The 17,554-nt window shown below is 40.3% G+C and overlaps 2 protein-coding genes across 5 annotated transcripts in view; one reads left to right on the forward strand and one right to left on the reverse strand.

Moving 5' to 3' along the window:
* znf142 (zinc finger protein 142) lies at window positions 1-10,306 on the forward strand. 2 transcript variants are annotated; one of them, XM_023950612.2, is made up of 9 exons: window positions 10-259; window positions 439-603; window positions 682-984; window positions 1,072-1,266; window positions 2,007-2,831; window positions 2,949-3,126; window positions 4,351-7,045; window positions 8,171-8,276; window positions 8,359-10,306. In XM_023950612.2, the coding sequence occupies exons 2-9, from the start codon at window positions 528-530 to the stop codon at window positions 8,847-8,849; spliced, it is 4,869 nt and encodes a 1,622-aa protein (XP_023806380.1). In that variant the 5' UTR covers window positions 10-259; window positions 439-527; the 3' UTR covers window positions 8,850-10,306. The 2 variants fall into 2 exon arrangements, with proteins under 2 accessions (XP_023806378.1, XP_023806380.1); XM_023950610.2 differs by having other exon boundaries at window positions 1-259; window positions 439-984.
* Window positions 8,917-17,554, reverse strand: part of plcd4b (phospholipase C, delta 4b) — a 19,372-nt gene continuing 10,734 nt past the window's right edge. For all 3 annotated transcript variants that reach the window (XM_020713325.3, XM_020713326.3, XM_020713327.3), the window contains 10 exons: window positions 15,789-15,990; window positions 15,131-15,275; window positions 14,491-14,643; window positions 14,046-14,204; window positions 12,184-12,334; window positions 11,913-12,029; window positions 11,318-11,496; window positions 11,089-11,221; window positions 10,821-10,970; window positions 8,917-10,720 (listed from right to left, as the gene is read on the reverse strand). In XM_020713325.3, coding sequence (XP_020568984.1) covers window positions 10,629-10,720; window positions 10,821-10,970; window positions 11,089-11,221; window positions 11,318-11,496; window positions 11,913-12,029; window positions 12,184-12,334; window positions 14,046-14,204; window positions 14,491-14,643; window positions 15,131-15,275; window positions 15,789-15,990 — 1,481 coding nt within the window. In that variant the 3' untranslated portion in view covers window positions 8,917-10,628. The remainder of the gene's footprint in view (window positions 10,721-10,820; window positions 10,971-11,088; window positions 11,222-11,317; window positions 11,497-11,912; window positions 12,030-12,183; window positions 12,335-14,045; window positions 14,205-14,490; window positions 14,644-15,130; window positions 15,276-15,788; window positions 15,991-17,554) is intronic.

A 17,554-nucleotide genomic window follows, 5' to 3' on the forward strand; every position in this document is an offset into this window, starting at 1 on the left:
CCTACTAACAGGGGTGTCATGTTTACATGTGTGAGGTTAGCGACGTACTGATAAATAGAAATAAATTTAAGTAGAAAGGGTATCGTGTGCAGTTTAGTGTATATAATATTTATCTCGAAAGCGGAAGCAATAAACTAAAATTGGCGGAAACTAAAACTTTTTTCGAGCAAACGGCACAAAAAAATGCTAGCTTTTAGCTAAGACGTCGAAGATGCTTAGATTTTATTTTTTTAACAATCGCCTCATGATGGCTTCACAAGTAAGTCTAGCCTACTAACTGACTATTAATAATGTGAAATCGGAAAAAGCTAACTAAGAATTTTTAACGTAAAGCATTTATTGTGTGTATACGTTTATTGTTTATAACATGATTGCTGTGGTTCTTCTGTCTCCTTTTATCCCCCCCCTCACACACACACAAAAACAACAACAAAACAGGCGCAGCTGAAGGCTTTTTAAGTTAAAAAATGCCTCATTGTAAACAAATGGGCTTAAAGTATTACAACAGGGGTCTCTTTTAAATTGTCATGGAAAATTCATGGAACAGACATGAACTGAATTCTCAGCCCCGCCCACAAACCCAAACATCTTCATGCAGTCAAGGTAAGCTGGACATGTATAAATGTTCCCAGTGCAATCAAGTGTTTGGGAAGCCCGCTGCTTTGAAACGCCACTTCAAAGTCAATCACAGGGAGCCTCACATCAAGGACAGCTTCACCTGTTTTGAGCAAGGATGTCAGTTCAGCAGCAGCAGCGCCAACCGTCAGGAGTACCAATCCCACCTGACATCCAAGCATGGTCTGGACCTCATTCCCTGCACTTCTCCATCCTGTACGTGGGCATTTCCTACACGTGAAGAGATGGAAGGCCATCGGGAGAGCCATTTGCCATTTGGGTGTTTTTGCTGCCCATTTGTTGCAAAATCTGCAAAAGCTTTGAGGGATCACCTGGTGGATTGTAACCGTTTGTACAATAACCCTGAAGGTACGCAAAACAGATATACAAATAGTTTTTCTTTTCTTTTAATTGAGTATGTGGAAAACTGTGTACGAATTCTGCCGTCTTTCTTAGGTAGCCAAACTAAATCCACCCCGACACCCAAAGGTCCAAAAAGATCTAAAAGAAAACTTGAGTCTCCTTCTGTCTCATCCTCATTACATGATGGGCACGTGCTCGAAAGGAAAAAAAGTAACAACAAAAGACTGAGGATTACAGTGGAAAAAGACAAATCTTCAGCACCAGATGCGGCACCTCTGCCATCCAAAGGTAATGAATAATTATAAAATGTATTTGTATAGCACCTTTCAAGCTAAAAATAAAGTGCTTCGCGGTAAAACACAGAATATAAAAAAGCAATTTTAGAAAGATATGTTTTTAGCTGTTTTTAGGTAAGCTCCAATGCACAATTGGTTACTTTTACCTGTTCTTGAGGTTAAAAGGCAACCCACTCCGATGATGTAACGTGTATCTCTTTATCCAAATCAGTGTGAATCAGGAGCAGACGAATAAATGCTGTGGGAATAAGCTTTTACTACTGACGTAGAAGCTAGAATAGCGAGCCACAAGCTCCCTGCTCCCCTCCATTCTGATGCATCCACTTGTTGACGACTAGATCCATGTACAACTTTGTTTTACTCGTCTGAATTGGACCGGGCTCAAAACTGTACAGCTGGATAGCTCCAATATTTCTCACCATTTTTATTGCACCACTAATGTTAGGTTGGGGTTGTGAGGGGCTGTAAGCTAGCAGGAGAGAGTATAAAAAAATTGATGCCTTGGATTAGTGGAGGATTTACTCCACACTAACAGTCCCGCCCACAACTCTGAAGCAAATTTCGAATGAACTACTTGCGCTCTGCAGAAACTATAATCCAGAAAACGACACAGTTATTTTGTGTTCTTTTTTAAGCTGAAAACATAATGTTAATCAAAAGACCACTGGCAACACTTTGAAAATCAAGAAATGATCAGAGTGGGACTTAAAACGATTTTGTTATGTCTTCTAGAGTACCTTGCAGAGGGAGCAGAAAGCGTCTATCGGACCCACACCTGCCCCAAGTGTCGTCGCTGCTTTAAGATGCGCTCTCACCTGCAGGAGCACCTGCGTTTGCATTTCCCTGACCCCAGTCTCCAGTGTCCAACCTGCCAGCGTTTCTTCACCAGCAGGACCAAGCTGCGAGTACACAGACTCCGGGAGGCTGGGGAAAAGACCCAGTGTTGCAGCATGTGTGAATACACTGCCGTGGAGAGGAACGCAATACGTCGCCATCTTGCCAGTGTGCACACCGATGAGGCAGAATGTGTTGCAAAAAATCCCAGTTTTGTCTGTCCAAGCTGTGGCAAAAACTTTACCCAGGCTCGTGCTCTGAAGGCACACATGAAGACGCACAACATCCCCTCAGACAGCAGGTCATTGGCCTGTTTCCATGAGGGCTGTTCCTTTCAAACCTTTCTGCGTAAAGAGCTTATAATACACGCCGCTGAAATGCACGGGGTCAAAGCAGTGGAGTGTCGTCACCACGCTTGTGCTGCCATCTTTCAAAGCGAGGCCCACATGGAGGCTCATCATCAGAAACATCTGGCCTATCACTGCACAGAGTGTGAGTTCTCATGTTCCAATAAAACAGTCTTCCTTCGGCACCAGCGGGACGGTCACCCAGGAAAGGAAGAGCTTTGCTGCAGCTTTTGCTCATTTGTGACCTTTAACCCTGTGGAGTTTGAGCAGCATCTTGGACATTTACACGCCAACGAGAAGATCCACCACTGCTCTCAGTGCAGCTACTCCACTTCGCATAAACGGGGTTTGAAGCGGCACATGCTGATGCACAGCGGTGAGGGGGATTTCTTCCTGCGATGCCTGCAACTAAGTCTTTTCAGCGTTTACGCCTGAATTATGGAAGCCGTTGCTTCTACACTTAAAAAAATAAATTTTTCACTCTCTTCTTCAGGCGAGAAGCCACACAAGTGTACTTTGTGTGACTTCAGGTGTCGAGACGAGTCTTACCTCTCCAAGCATATGCTCACCCACTCAGATGACAAGAACTTTATGTGCTCTGAATGTGGATACGTCACCAAATGGAAGCACTACCTCACGGTCCACATGAGGAAACACGCTGGAGATCTCAGGTACACATATGTTTCTTAAGAAACTCTAACTCAGATTCCCGGGGGGCCCCCCCTCCCTTGATCCTCCCCACCCCCCCGAGCCTCGTGTACTGTGTTTTGTCTGAATACGTGCTATATGTGTAAAACGGTGTTGTTTTTTGTCTTGTATCTACACATTGTACGCAGTGTGAAGATGCAAATCTTTTTTTGTCACCAAACCCCAACCCCCACCATGGTCCATCTGCATGCTATACAAAGGTGCGTCGGCGCAGGTCATCTAAGGCGCTAGGCTGAATTGACCTCAGTAACCTCTCGAGATGTGTGTGTATCCTGTGTTGTTGTTTGTCTGACCTTTTTCTTCGAGATGTACTGGAACTGAGTTTCCCCTTGTTGGGATTAATAATGTTCATTCATTAATTCATTCATTCATTCATTCATTAAACTTTTTTCGTAAATTTGATTCTGGCAACATGGACACTGTTTAGTGGTTGTTGTTTTTGCATCCTGAATACTTTTTCCCCAACTTAAGTCATGTAAAAAGCTATTTATGATTCCCAAAGTCATTTTGTCCTATTTTTTGTAGTGTTCTTTTTAAAAGTTTCTGTTTTGTGCGCAAGTCCCCCTCCTATCTTCTTTTGATCTGTTGTAAAAGTGTTCCCAGTAGACTTTTAATAAAGATTATGCCATTTTTAGTCAAATTAAAAAAAAAAATAAACTGTTGTTTTCTGGGTCAATGAAGTAGTTCATTAGAAATTCACCTCTGAGTTGTGGGTGGGAGTGTTGGTATGGATTATTCCCGTCCCCACTTCCCATCATCCATCTGTTTACAGGTTCCCCCACTAACCTACACCCCCAAACTAACATTACCAGTGAAACAAAAATGGTGAGCAATATTGGATTTTCCCAGCGGTACAGCTTTGAGCCAGATGTCAGCCCAGACAAGGAAAACAAAGACGTACATGGATCTATTTGTCTACATGCATCAAAATGGAGTGCAGCATTGAGCTTGTGACCCTTTGGGTGTAGCACCTACGTCACTGCTACAAGCTATGTCGAACGCAATTTTTTTCATCTGCTTCTGGTTAACCAGAATTTGAACAAAGAAATACTCAGAAATGCCATTTTAAGCTTAATTTTTTTTATATGTCTTCCATCATCAGAAAAATGCCGCAAGAACATGTTAAAAAATCCCAAAACACTATTTTCATCTGAGTGGGTCTTTAAATATCTTTCTTCCTTTTCCAGGTACTCATGTGATCAATGCCAGTATCGTTGTCATCGGCCGGACCAGCTCACCAGCCACAAATTACGACATCAGGCTAAATCCCTCATGTGTGAGGTCTGTGCCTATACCTGCAAGCGCAAATCTGAGCTTCGCAATCACATGTTAGCCAAACATTCTGTTGGGGAGAAGCACCTGGCAGTGCACAAGTGCAAATACTGTGCATACTCCACGCTCCACCGACAGGCACTCCAAAACCACGAGAACTGCAAGCACACCAAGCTGAAAGAGTTTCACTGTGCCCTCTGTGTGTATTCATCTTTCAGCAGCATCAGCCTCTTCCTTCATAAAAAGAAAGCCCATGACTACGTTCCTGGTGACAAAAAATGGCTGGAAAACTATGCAGCCAAGGAAAAAGAGAGGGCCGCAGCAGAGCTCCTGCAGGATTTTTACATGAAACCAACACTCGATCCGGATCAGTCTGAGGAGTCAAGTCTCATGGAGCCTGCCTCATCTGGTGCACCTGACAGACGGGAGTCTGCTGAACATTATCAGAGCTGGGAAAGTACTGCTACTCCTCTCCCTGTGGATTCTGTCGTTGATGTTGTCCCACAGGAAGATAGTCATCAGTATGTGTCAGATGGCCCACCTGAGCGCTACTGCACACTTGTGTTGAGCACTCTAACAAGCACCACAAGCTCTTCTTTAGAGGAAAACTGTGAGAGCACCCCCACTTTATATGATAACAAATCACATGCACTGCAAGAAAATGTCAACTTTTCCACACTTATGAGTTCATCAGAGGAAGACAGTGCAGCAGTGCAGACGGGAGCATGTGAACAGAAGGATTCAGAAGACTCCTGTGAACATTTGATCGACGCAAGTCCTCCTGTGAAGCATACAGAGTGTCAGATTTCGACACCTGAAGAGGAAAATAGTACACTACAACATAACATGCATCTGAAAGCAATGAAGAAACACGACATGGACCAAGCAGAAACCATGGTTCCAGAGGGACACGTAAAAATGCTTGTGGTCCAATCAGAAACTACGTATCAATGTGATAAATGTTCATATGTGACGTGTAAAGAGAGAGCATTTAGGCACCACCACCAAGCATTGTGCCACAAAAAGATGAAGGAGCACACGTGCCAGACCTGTGGGGTGCAGTTCAAGCAAAGACGGGGCCTCCATAACCACCTGAGAAGGACATGTCCATCCCACTCCCGCAAAGCATTTCTGCAAGATTCAAATCCATGTCAGGCTGCAAATGCGGTCTCTACTGAAGGTTATGAGGAACCCAAAGGAATTGATGGTCATCGAAGATCAAATGAGATGCAGCAAAAGGAGATTTTCATCAATTTAAAATCCAACTCTGAAGCCCTCATCTCCTCAGTACCACAGCAACAGAAAATTACAAATCAGGCAAAAAAAGGTTCCAACTTCGAGGTTTTGAAAAGATCAACCAGCTTCTCACTCAGCAACAAATTAAAATACAGCAAAAGGAATGTTTTTCTGCAGGAAAAAAACACTTACATTAAAAAGAAGGGAGCATTTATTTGCAGGTTGTGCAGGTTTACATCTGGTACGTTACAGACAGTTAGGCAGCACATGTTAACTCACAGAGAAACGTACAAAAAAATAGAAAATCAAACTAGCGCAGAAATGGTCAGTAAGTATCTTTTGCCCAGACGCAGAAAAGGTCACGCAGAGAAGAATATGGATGGCCCACAGATGGGTCAAGTGTTTAGGTGTCCAAATTGTGCCTTTAGGTGCTCTGAGAAAAATCTGTTGGACAACCATGAAGAAACAGGCTGCATGAAGGCGGGTGAAGTACAGTGTACCGAGTGTTCGTTTGTTGCTGCATCAAAAGTTTCTTTGACCCGTCACGTCCTGTACACTCACAAGAAAAAGGTGTTTTTTGATGCTAAGTGGCAACGTTTACGTTGCCAGCACTGCGCCTTCAGTTGTAGGCATAAAGGAATCATGGAACGACACATTTTGTTAAAACATAAAAGTGCTCGGCACACAACAACAAAGAAAGATGAGTCTCTGCGCTCTGGGATTAGACGCTACTGCTGCAACATGTGTGACTTCAGCGCCCAAACACCCCACCGCCTAAGACGGCACAGCCACAGGTGTCACTCAGGGGATTTACCACATGTTTGCACTCACTGTGATGCTCCATTTAGTTCCGATATTGCTTTGAGAAACCACTGCCAACGTTCGCACTCCATACAGGTCAGCTTTTCATGCAAACAGTGCGACTTCACATGTGCCCGTGATGGCTTACTCAAAGCTCACCAGCAGAGCAAGCACCCCAGAGTAAAATGCACCACCTGCCAGAAATCCTTTGAGACAGAGAAAAGCCTGGAGATTCATCAGAGAGCCCACCATGTGCACCAGTGCCAATCGTGCCCCTTTTCTTCAAAAACAAAGCAACTGTTAGCCGACCACCTTCTGAGTAAACACGAGGAGGGGTCCCCTGAGAGCAAGCCTCTGAAGTGCAGCATCTGTCCATTTTGGTGCCGCCATCACCTGGTGTTAGAGCAGCATCTTCGCTCACATGGCAGTAAGCGGATGTATAAATGCACTGACTGCCAGTACTCGACTCGAAACAAGCAGAAGATCACATGGCACATTCGCATCCACACCGGAGAGAAGCCCTACAGCTGTGAGCAGTGCACGTACACCTGTGCTGATCCATCCAGGTTAAAGGTAACCTTAAGGCTTCTACGTGACTTATTACTTTAAACTTTTTAACTTTTAAATAAACATAGAATAATAAATTCAATTGGATTTTCGAAAGTTTTCATGTTAAAGCTGTTGCACTTCTCTTTTCATCTGTTTGGGCCACTCCAATCATCTTTTGATCTATTTTAAAAGTACTCCTAGTCGTCTTTTAAGTATAATTATGCAGGGTTTTTTTTGCCAAAATAAAAAACCTGTGTTGTTTTCTAGGACAGGATAGTTTTGCAGGATTTCATTAGAAATTCACCTCTGAATTGTGGGCGGGACCGTTGGTGCGAAGCAACCCCCCCCTGCTTTCCCTCTTTGTTGCTTAGAGTTTAGAGCTGTGACCCGCCCAGCACATTTTCTCCATCATTAATAAGCTCTTATTTTCATCTGCTTCTGATTCACAGCAATTTGAATTAAGAAATACTCAGAAATGAAGTTTTAAGATTAATTTTCTTTGTACATCTCCTACATCATGAGAAAAATGCCACAAGAAGATCATGTTAAAAACACAATTATCACCAGAGTGGGTCTTTAAAATTGTCTGCGTTTAAGACTGGAAAGTATAATGTAAAGTTTGATAAAAAATATTCTAGATAATTGTTTCCTTTGTGCCTGTAAATGCTAAAGTATCCAGAAAAAAGCCAAAATGAATATTTTCAGAGCCAAGAAGGTCTCATTATAGTAACAGGATTTGTGCTACATTATAGACTTTGAGTTGATGATGATGTCACGTTTGCAAACATTCATTTTATGGCATGTATTTAATTTAAAACATTTTTCCTTTTGAATGCGTTTGTTGATTAAGTGCAAAGTTCTGCCATTTAATGTCTGTCTTTATACTGCTTGGTTTAAAAAGACACCATAATGGCAGTACTTTCATTTAAGTAATAAAGTTGGATTAAAATAATTAGTTTGCATACATTTGCTGTAACCTTATTTGGGTAGAACTGGACCCAAAGCATTCGTAGGCTTTCCTTTTCATCGTTTAGCACACTGAGCTTTTGCACGTCTATGAAAGTGAATATTTCAATGACAAATAAGTTATTCTGATAAATAATTAGTTAATTTTTTGAAAATAAAAATATAAATGATTCATTCCTTCAGCTTCACATGAGAGTCCATCAAAAGGAGAAGAAGTATCTTTGTCCTGACTGTGACTACAAGTGTAAGTGGGCAACCCAGCTGAAGTACCACATGACCAAGCACACAGGTAGGATCAATAAACCAAATGCGATCACTTTGCTTAAACAATGACTTTGGGGGAACAGTCCTTGGTTGCTTGTTATTTGCAGGAGAGAAGCCGTACGCCTGTGATCAGTGCGATTACCGCACCAACAGAGCAGATGCGCTCCGAGCGCACCGCGACACCCAGCACTGCGACGCACGCTCTTATGTCTGCGAGAAATGCGGCAAAGCCTTCAAAACGAGTTTCATATTGAAGACCCACCAGCGGAAGCACATCGCCGGCCGGCCGTACACGTGCGGAGTCTGCCAGAAGGCCTTCAGGTGGCCAGCGGGGCTCAGGCATCACTACCTGTCTCACACCAAACAGCAGCCGTTCCGCTGCCGCCACTGCTCCTACAGAGCTAAGCAGAGATTCCAGGTGGTGAAGCATCTTCAGCGCCACCATCCGGAGATGCCAACAGAGCAAGGCGTGGTTAAGGACTCGGAAGCGGGTACCCTCACTTTGAAGGAGGCTTTGCAGGGGACTTTAGATGAAAAAGCTGCTACTCCGGTCATCGGGGAAGAGAAAACAGCAATGAGAGAGGCACGTAAAATATAAATCTGTTGGTCTTTTACTGCTTGACATTACTTTTTGTGAAAATAGGAAGCAAGAAGAACCAGACAGGTTTTAATTTACTGAATTTTATATATTTTTGCAAAACCGCAAGACAAACAATTGAGCATAAGAACGTCTTACTCGATCAAGTACTTGACAGCTTTTCTATAAAACAAAGATGGTGCATTGATTAAAGAGAACTGTATGTTTTACACCACCATTATTTAAGATTCAACATGCATTCCTCCTTGTTTTCCTATAGGCTTATTGTATTAATAAATCCTGAAAATTGACCAAAATGTAAAATTGCACTTTTGATATACATTCAAACAAAAAAAAATCTGTAAAATGAAACCTACAACTAATCAGGGAACTTCATGTTTATTTTGCTTTTTGGTATGTTTATCAGTTGAATGCCCCCTCTAAAGTATAACTGTTCTTGAATTCCTTTGACTCCTTGTCAGGTTTGTGAAAACGTTCATTAGCCGGAGCTCTCTGACACACTGAAGTCCCAGCTGATTTGTGACGCTTGGCAAAGACTAACCCACTAAAATTAAGCCCGACTTCATCACAATGAGGACTCTATATCAAAATATTGGTCAGAAAATCATGAGGATTTGAAAGATCCCTGCAAAAAGAAATGTTTGTGTTGCCCTGTCATACTAAATCCACCTGGAACAAACTTCATTTTTTAAAATTCTGGTAGAATCAAATTAGACTTTATGTATAAAGCACTTTTCATACTCAATTAACACAAAGTGCTGTAACCCTTGTGCTATCCTAGGCACTTTATCATTGGGAGTTGGGTCATCTAGACCCACTAGACAGTGCACTGAACCTTTTTTCTTCAATGATCTGTGATCTTCACTGGTGTCCATGGATTACATGAAATCTTTCCACCTTTATCCACCTTTGTCATGGTAGGGAGAACACGTCAATGTAAGGGTGGGGTCATCTAAGATAGCACAAGGGATACAAGACCTTCACACACACAACAAAAACTCACACAGTGCATCATTAACATCCCCACCCCTCAACACAATTACACACAACAACATGAGGCATAAACTGATTTATAAATAAGGTGCAAACTAGAAATCTGACTTGATATTGAAGTGAGGAAACAATGTTTTGGGGATTTTTCCACACCAGTGACCACGCACACTCATCTTCAGAGGATGCTAAAATTGACAGGATGTGCATCATTTTTATTGATGAAAGTATATTTAGAATCTGCCTTTCAAACTCTTGGTTTACTAGCTTGAGGCTCTGAAGCATTTATATGCTGTTTTCTTGGAACACTTTCTTGGGATTTCAATATGACATCATATATGGGGGAATGCTAACTTTAGTTTTAAAAGTGAGTTTCTTCATATATTGTTGGGATGCTATGTGATAAGAGTGGACCAAAGTGGTTCAAATGTTGTCTTGATGCAATAAAACGAGAAGTGTCTCTACCAGAGGGGGCTTTTGTGTGTAAGTGGTCCTCTGACCATCCATCCATCCATTGTCCTGAACCCACTTAATCCCTTTTGGGGGTCACAGGGTTGTTTGGGCCTATTCCAGCTACTGATTGGACAACCACACCCTCTCAGCCGAACCTCATTGACAATTTAGAGTCATCAATCAACCTTTGAAGCCTGGAGAAAGCCCACGCATGCACAGGGGGAACATGCAAACTCCGTACACCTGCCTGGATTTGAACCAATGCCTTTCTTGTTCAGAGGCCAGAGTGTCAACCAATACATCACTGTGCAGCCCCCGATCCTCTGACCCTTTTCTTTATTCATAGTCTGAAATACTGATGTTAACAAAGAGTGAAGAGGGGGGAATAGCCATTCCATCTTTAGATAGCAGATGTATGTGACGATATCCTGGAACAAAAAGGAATGAAGTTTGACATTTCAAATCCTTACTTCACTGTGAGCACAACCAAGCGCTATTCTTAAAAAACAGTCATAGCTGTGCTCTTACCTGGTTGGATGCAAGTGAAGGGAAGAGTGAACTGTCCAATAAAGTCATTTCTGGAGGCCTTGTCATAGTCCTCCACCACAAAACGAACCAGTGCCAGTTCAGGGGTATGGATGACAAAATTTAAAGTTGCATTCCACACTGGGTTAAAACCTGAAAACAGCACATGACTGACTATTATCTTTGATCCAGATTTTGATTTTAAATTTGCTCTAAATAGGGATAGCATAAGAAAAACATGTTGATCTTTGTGGTAACGTTTATTGTTTACCATTGTTGTTAATATGGCTGGTCTCCTCCTTGGCTTGGTCCTGTGGTACGCCATAAATCTCCACTCTCACCAGTGGGTCTACAATAGATCCCTCTTTCTGATTCACTTTTGGTAGCTGCTGCCCACTTATTACCTGATAAAGACATTCAAATAGAAATATTTACTTATTTGAGAGGGGTTGACTCTTCGTTTGTATCTTGGTGTGAAATATTGCTTTGTTTTGCAAAACCTGTATAGATAAACGACGTGGTTTATAGTCTCGACGCTCCTCAGGCTTCTCAGGACAGAACTGAGTGTTGCCATCTCTCATGAAATCCGGCTTCAGGATGTAACCACAGCCGCCGTTTTGCTTAAAGAGCCCATCATTCAGATCCATTTCCAGACCGGCTGTCTGGAAGTTCAGAGCCACTTTGAGTGAGACACAGAAAATAATCCAATTAAATTACTATTTCTTTCTTTTCTGTTTTTATAATCTAAACGTTTTTTGTTAAATGTCTGTAGTAAAAAAATCTATTTGCCACACATTAGTTGTGGTAAATAGATGTAGCTGAGTTAGTTGATCTTCATCTATTAAGGCCCCTTCAAAGGTTTCCTGTCATCAAGCGCAGATGCTGCCAGATTAAGATTGTGTGGTAGGAAACATCTGTCATGTTAAACTTCTCTGACAGCTGGGTGATGGAGTTTTATGGTAAGATAAACTGTAAATATCAGATGGACTGAGAGCTGTGTCTAATTTTTTAAGAGTTCTCATAAGATGTCACCAAAGCTAAACTCTTTCATATAAAATATTATTCCCAACCAACAAATGGCAACATTCTCCATACCTATTTGGCAACCCACATTCCACATATCCTGTGGATTATAGTTGGAGGAGTCCGTCCTCAGGCCGCTGGGATAGGTCCTGCTCAATTGTCGTGTATTGTACTGCACAAATTCTGTCCCTTAAGGTAAAAATAAAAAGCCAAACATGCAATATACATCTGATTATCATTTATCAACATTTTTTGTGTGTCGTTTTTAATTATAAAAGTATGTGATATTATTTTATTTGACAGCAAAAAATGAAAATGTGTTTTTTTTTTCTTTTATTGGTACCTGCTTCCTTGCCAAGCTTTTTTGCTTTGGATTCAGAGAATGAGGACATCTCGTAACACTTTGCATGACAGTGGGCATGCTCGAATCCATGGAAGTGCACACTCTTGCAGTAAACCACCAAGTCTGAAAGCTCCCTGGAAAGTTTAGATTTCTGCAAAGGAGGGAAAAATGACAAAAAGACTGGGCAACATGTAGAATGTTACTCATGCCCAGAGTGAACATTGGCAGAAGCCTTTTTGTATGTTTTGGCAGATATTTAATAAATACTTTTTAACTCATATTTATATGGAATCCTCATATATTTATGTAATGCCTGGAATACCAAAGAAAGCATGGATTGAATGAGGCTCAGCCATAGGCAGTAAAAAGGGTATCAAAAATGTGGATGTATGTAAAAATGTTAACCTATGTCAAGTTTGAACATGCCGTAAACATGCGCATGTAGTCAGGAGCAAACCATTTGAATCTATTTCAAACATCTGCAACATTTTGATGCATTTATGAGAGTCTATGATTTTATAAGAGTGTATGATAGTCTATTAATTAGTTTATACACAGCTTATTATATTATTGGTTTACATTTATGTAACTAGGAGTTGTTAATTAAATTAAGAATATGCAGGGACTCGTTGTTCCCCTTCCAGGTCTTTTTCTGATTAATTATTTGTTCATTGTTGAAAAATGGAAATAGAATCCATGGCATTAAAGAAAACAAATATTGTTTTCTATGTTTTCTTTATTAATAAGGTCTATCTGGGGAGGGGGGATGTTCTGAAAATCAGCATGGTTGTAAGACAAATTTTCTGATTTAAACAAAATTTGAGGGGAGAGGAGATCAAAGTTGGTTGCCAGGTCCTTAAAGGACATAAATGTGCCACTGTCAGAAAGATCAATCAGTCACAAAACCTCTCACAGACCAATCATGAGTCTGTTATGAGTCTGGATAGTTTGAAAATTTGATGATGGGATTCTAGAGCATAAACATGGATTTTATAAACACATCTTTTTTTCTAAATTGTATCCAGATTTTTAGAGACTGGTTGACTACAGTTGTTTTTGGCAAGATCCTAAAAAACCAATGAACAGTAGCCATGTTTGCAAAGAGGTCTCAGATAAGGAAACTTTAATCTTTAATCTTGGATTTCCAGTTTGTGAAGAGTTTGTAAATGTTAACAGCCCACATAATAATACAAAAAATTAGCAAGGCTTTCTGGCTTTTTTGGAAAAGCTACATTGTCTTTTCCTGCATACACATGTTTACCTAACTAGAGGAATTTTGACAAAGATTTGTCCAAGTTTGCAAACATAAAAAAAACTTGTCAGAGTACTTTTGTTACCTTTAAATCAACAGACTATTCATATGAGTTTCCTTCTCTCATTAAATTCCAGCAAGTTACACCATATTCCAGCTTGCACCTTTATTTTTTCTCAAGAAATACCATTAGAGGAGTAGTTGACCCCCACAATGACAGAGAGTTAAATTCAAAGGGCAACCTTTTTATGATACTGCTTTTATCTCACCAAGCAATATAAATTATTCACTGGATTAGTTCCATTAATCAGAGAGCCCGAAAACCATTTGTTTTTCTAAGATAAATAATGATTCATGCTATTCATGTTTTATACCTGAATTTGTTTGTGACAAATATTAAGTCCCGGTGAAGATCTCTCAGTTATTATATTATTATGAATTATGCATTTCTGTCCTGATATAAAAGTGTAAATAACTGAATCCCTGCTTTAACCCAACAGGTCTGTTCAGTGTGAGTAAAATATCATTAAGAATACCACAAGCTCCCTGACTAGAGTATCTACAATCTTTAAGTAATTGCTCTTAGGAAAGCATCACTCCATCCATATACCTTGTTCTTCTTCTCAGCTTGTGGTTCCTCAGTAGGACTCTCTTCATCACCATTGGCCATTTCTTCTTCATCACTAACTTCATCTGTCAGAGTTTCATCCACACATTTTTCGAGGCCTCCGATCTTCTTGGCTTTTAGCAAAATCTTCCCTTTAAGTTCCTGAAATTGAGAAGCAAAGAAACAACAATGTGATGCTTTCCAAAAAAAAAATTTCTTCTTGTAGGCATCTATTGCTTCTTGCAACTGAATGCAGTGAGTAATCAAAGTACTTCCGATCGTCTTTTCATGGAACTTAAAAAAAAATGAGAATTATCCAATACAATCTGCAAGTCTGTTTTGTTTTCTTGTTTTTCTTGTTTTGTTTTTTGTAGTGTTACCCTTGTTTTAGTGAAAATAAATGGCTGACACTGAAAGAGAATGTCACTCAACTTTAACAGATTCTGACCTGAGGGGAGGGGAGCTGTTGAGGAACCTGTCCATCCAGAGTGCTGGTCTGTAGCAAGTCACCCAGGATCTGGGTAAGATGCTGGGCCATGAGCGTCTGCTGCTCCAAACCACAGTGATTCTCAAGGGAAACAATGATAGGAAAGTCTGAAGCCTGTTGGAAAGGGTAAACAGAATTTTTAGGATGAGATATTTTCATGATATTATCAATGCAAAACAAAACTCTTCATCATTTCTTCCACGACTGAGCGGGATTGTTAAGAGAAAGCAAAAGGATAATCAACTGATCTAACTTGTTATCCTCTTTAGAGCACTGGACGGCCCTGTCGGTGTGATTTAGAACTGTAATCAATGTTTTCAGTTATCTTGATGGGATTTACTTGCCTGTGTTGGCAGATAAGTGTCAGATGTTTGCCCAGCCACTCAGTGGTTTCATAAATTTCATTATAACTCTGTGATTTGTCGACAATTTAGTTAACTGTCACCACACAAAATGATCTTTGCTGAGACTGTGCAAAGAACCCCATTGATAATTAAAAGAAGGATTTAACTTAAGACAAAGCTGCCTGGCAGGATGGGGTAGTAATAGCATGATTGGGCTTAATGCTTTTTCAGTGCAGGAACTTTAAATGATTACTCACTCTGAACCCATATTCTTTGATTGTTGAAATGACATCTTTGAAGAGGATTTTTGAGGTCAGTGTGTGGCCGTGATACACAACAGGCTCCCCGTCACTGCCGTCCCAGCAGTCCACCTCTACACAGCGGCAGCCTCTTTTCAGAGCCCTAAACATAAAACAAACACAAATCAAGACATTTACTGAGAAAGCAATTCAGCATTTAAAACTATGAACTATTAACATTGAGGATAAAAGTAAAACAGTTTTGTCTTTAAAATCACGGGAAACATTCTAATGCTTTCCCACACTATATTTTTCAGTAAAATTCTGGCAACCTCGGCTGCCAGTATTTTACCATAACATTTAGAATACTTTTTTACAGTACATCCTAAAATACCATTTAAACTCCATCTAATTTTTTTTACCATAAAATTTAATGTATGTCTCTCATGGTGTTACATTGCATTTTAAGGGTAAATATATTGCTATTTACAAGAAAAAATGGGAAATATTACTCAAGAAGAAGCGTAAAAAAAACACCTTTTTTTACTGTAGATTTCTGGCAACAGGCTGCTAGTAATATACCATGACATTTATAATACTTTTTTTACAGTGCATCCTAAAATCCCATTTAAACTCTTGCCAAAGTCACCGTCTTCTATTATAATTCCTGTCTTACTGGATGTATGCCTCCAAGCTGCTCTGTCCCCGCAGCTGATCCTCCAGGAGATAAGTGTTGTGTGAAGAGGAGATGAAGTAGTGACTGAGCGGCTGGCTCATGTCCTGATAAAGTTCCAGGAGCCCCGGCTTGAATATGGAGCCATCCTGTGAACACAGGTACATCTGGAAGCCCTCCAAGGACATGGCACCTTGCTTCTTGACTGAATAGAAATCAAAGTACAGACTCAATGCAGACTAGCACAACAGCTAATAGCTTTTCTCAGTTGACATAAATATTAATGTTGCTATCAGATTTCCTTCTTTCAACCACTAAGCCAGTTAAAGTGACTTTAGATGTGAAAGTTTATTCAAGTCATAAAAAGGCGGAAATATTACCGGGTACATGTCTTCTTGAATGGGAAAATACCAAGGCTAATACTTTCAGTATTTATCAGTACTTTAAAGTGTTTTTTTTTTTTTTTTTTATGGACCTTTGGCTTATTCTTTAAGACTCACTCCAATGTAAACTGTGTTTTTGTTGTTTTTAAGATATTCCTGTAGCATTTTTATAATGGAGGACATGTATTAAGAAAAATATCTCAATTTTGAGTGTTTTTTATTCAAATTGTTGTGAAGCAGGAAAATGCGTTTTTCAAAAAGTTTGTAGCTGGGATGTAGGACCTGGTGGCAAACCACAAGCTCCCTGCTCTGCTCTATTCTGACGCATCCGCTTGTAAATGGCTAGATTCATTCACGTCCTGGTCTTTCTCCTCCAAGCTAGCATCTGGCTCAAAGCTCCAATATTTCTTGCCACTTTTGTTACACTGCAAATGTTAGGTTGGAGGTTTGAGGGGCTCTAAGCAAACGGGTGCGAATGAAAACAAAGGGATGATGGGAAATGGGGGTAGGCTTACTCCATGCCAATGGTTCTGCCCACAACTCAGAGGTAAATTCCTGATGAAATCCTGCTGCTCTGCAAAAGCTGTATCTAAGAAAACAACTTCAAAAACACAAAATTGTCTAAAAATGGCATTATCATAATTAAAATACCACTAAGAACAATTTTGGGATAGATCAAGAGATGATCGGAGTTGGACTTTAATGAAAAATAGATTTATAATGTAGGTTGCGAGAACATTGGCATTTCATAATTATTACTCAAGGTTTTTTTTTAACACCCGCGCTCCAAAATGTAGCTCCAAAAATAAGCAGTTGACTTCTTTTACTCTTCTGCATAATAATTAGTTATTGTCTATGTTTTAGATGATGGATGCAGGAATGAGAACAACATAGTAGATGTTGAGTTCCAGGTTTTTGATGGCAGTTATCAGAAAAGAGATGTTGGGAAGCAAGTAAGGTAGTGCACGTTAAGGTGTTGCAGGACTCTTCACAGCTGGAGGCAGGAAGAGGGTGGTGACTAAAAAAGATAATTGTTTTGCTTGTTCTGCTATAGTGTCTTCATTTTCTAATTTTACATCCAATAAAAACACGATAGTTGGTTGTTTTTTCCGACCAACCCGTCGCTGACTTTTACTTGGATCACACATTTTTTTACCTCTTCTCAACGTGTATTTATAGTTTTTTCATCATCTTTTTCATATTGCTAAACGCTTCAATGCAACCTATTGATGGGGGAAAAGGTGTTTTGACAGAGTTTTTTTGCTCTCATACTAACCAAACCATACAAAATGGAAATGAATACAAATGCATTTTCATTCAAATTCTTTAAAGAAAGCCTTGGTCATCATTACTGCCCTTAAACACGCCTTCATAATAGCATCTCAA

This window comes from Oryzias latipes, chromosome 21 (genome assembly GCF_053564925.1).
Source record: "Oryzias latipes strain Hd-rR chromosome 21, Olatipes_Hd-rR_3.1".
In the NCBI taxonomy this organism is placed as follows: domain Eukaryota; kingdom Metazoa; phylum Chordata; class Actinopteri; order Beloniformes; family Adrianichthyidae; genus Oryzias; species Oryzias latipes.

Coding starts and splice junctions, on each gene's coding strand:
- znf142 (XM_023950610.2), top strand. CDS start 528: ATGGAAAATTCATGGAACAGACATGAACTGAATTCTCAGCCCCGCCCA. Junction 2,832..2,948: donor GCACATGCTGATGCACAGCG/GTGAGGGGGATT, acceptor TCTCTTCTTCAG/GCGAGAAGCCACACAAGTGT. Junction 3,127..4,350: donor AAACACGCTGGAGATCTCAG/GTACACATATGT, acceptor TTCCTTTTCCAG/GTACTCATGTGATCAATGCC.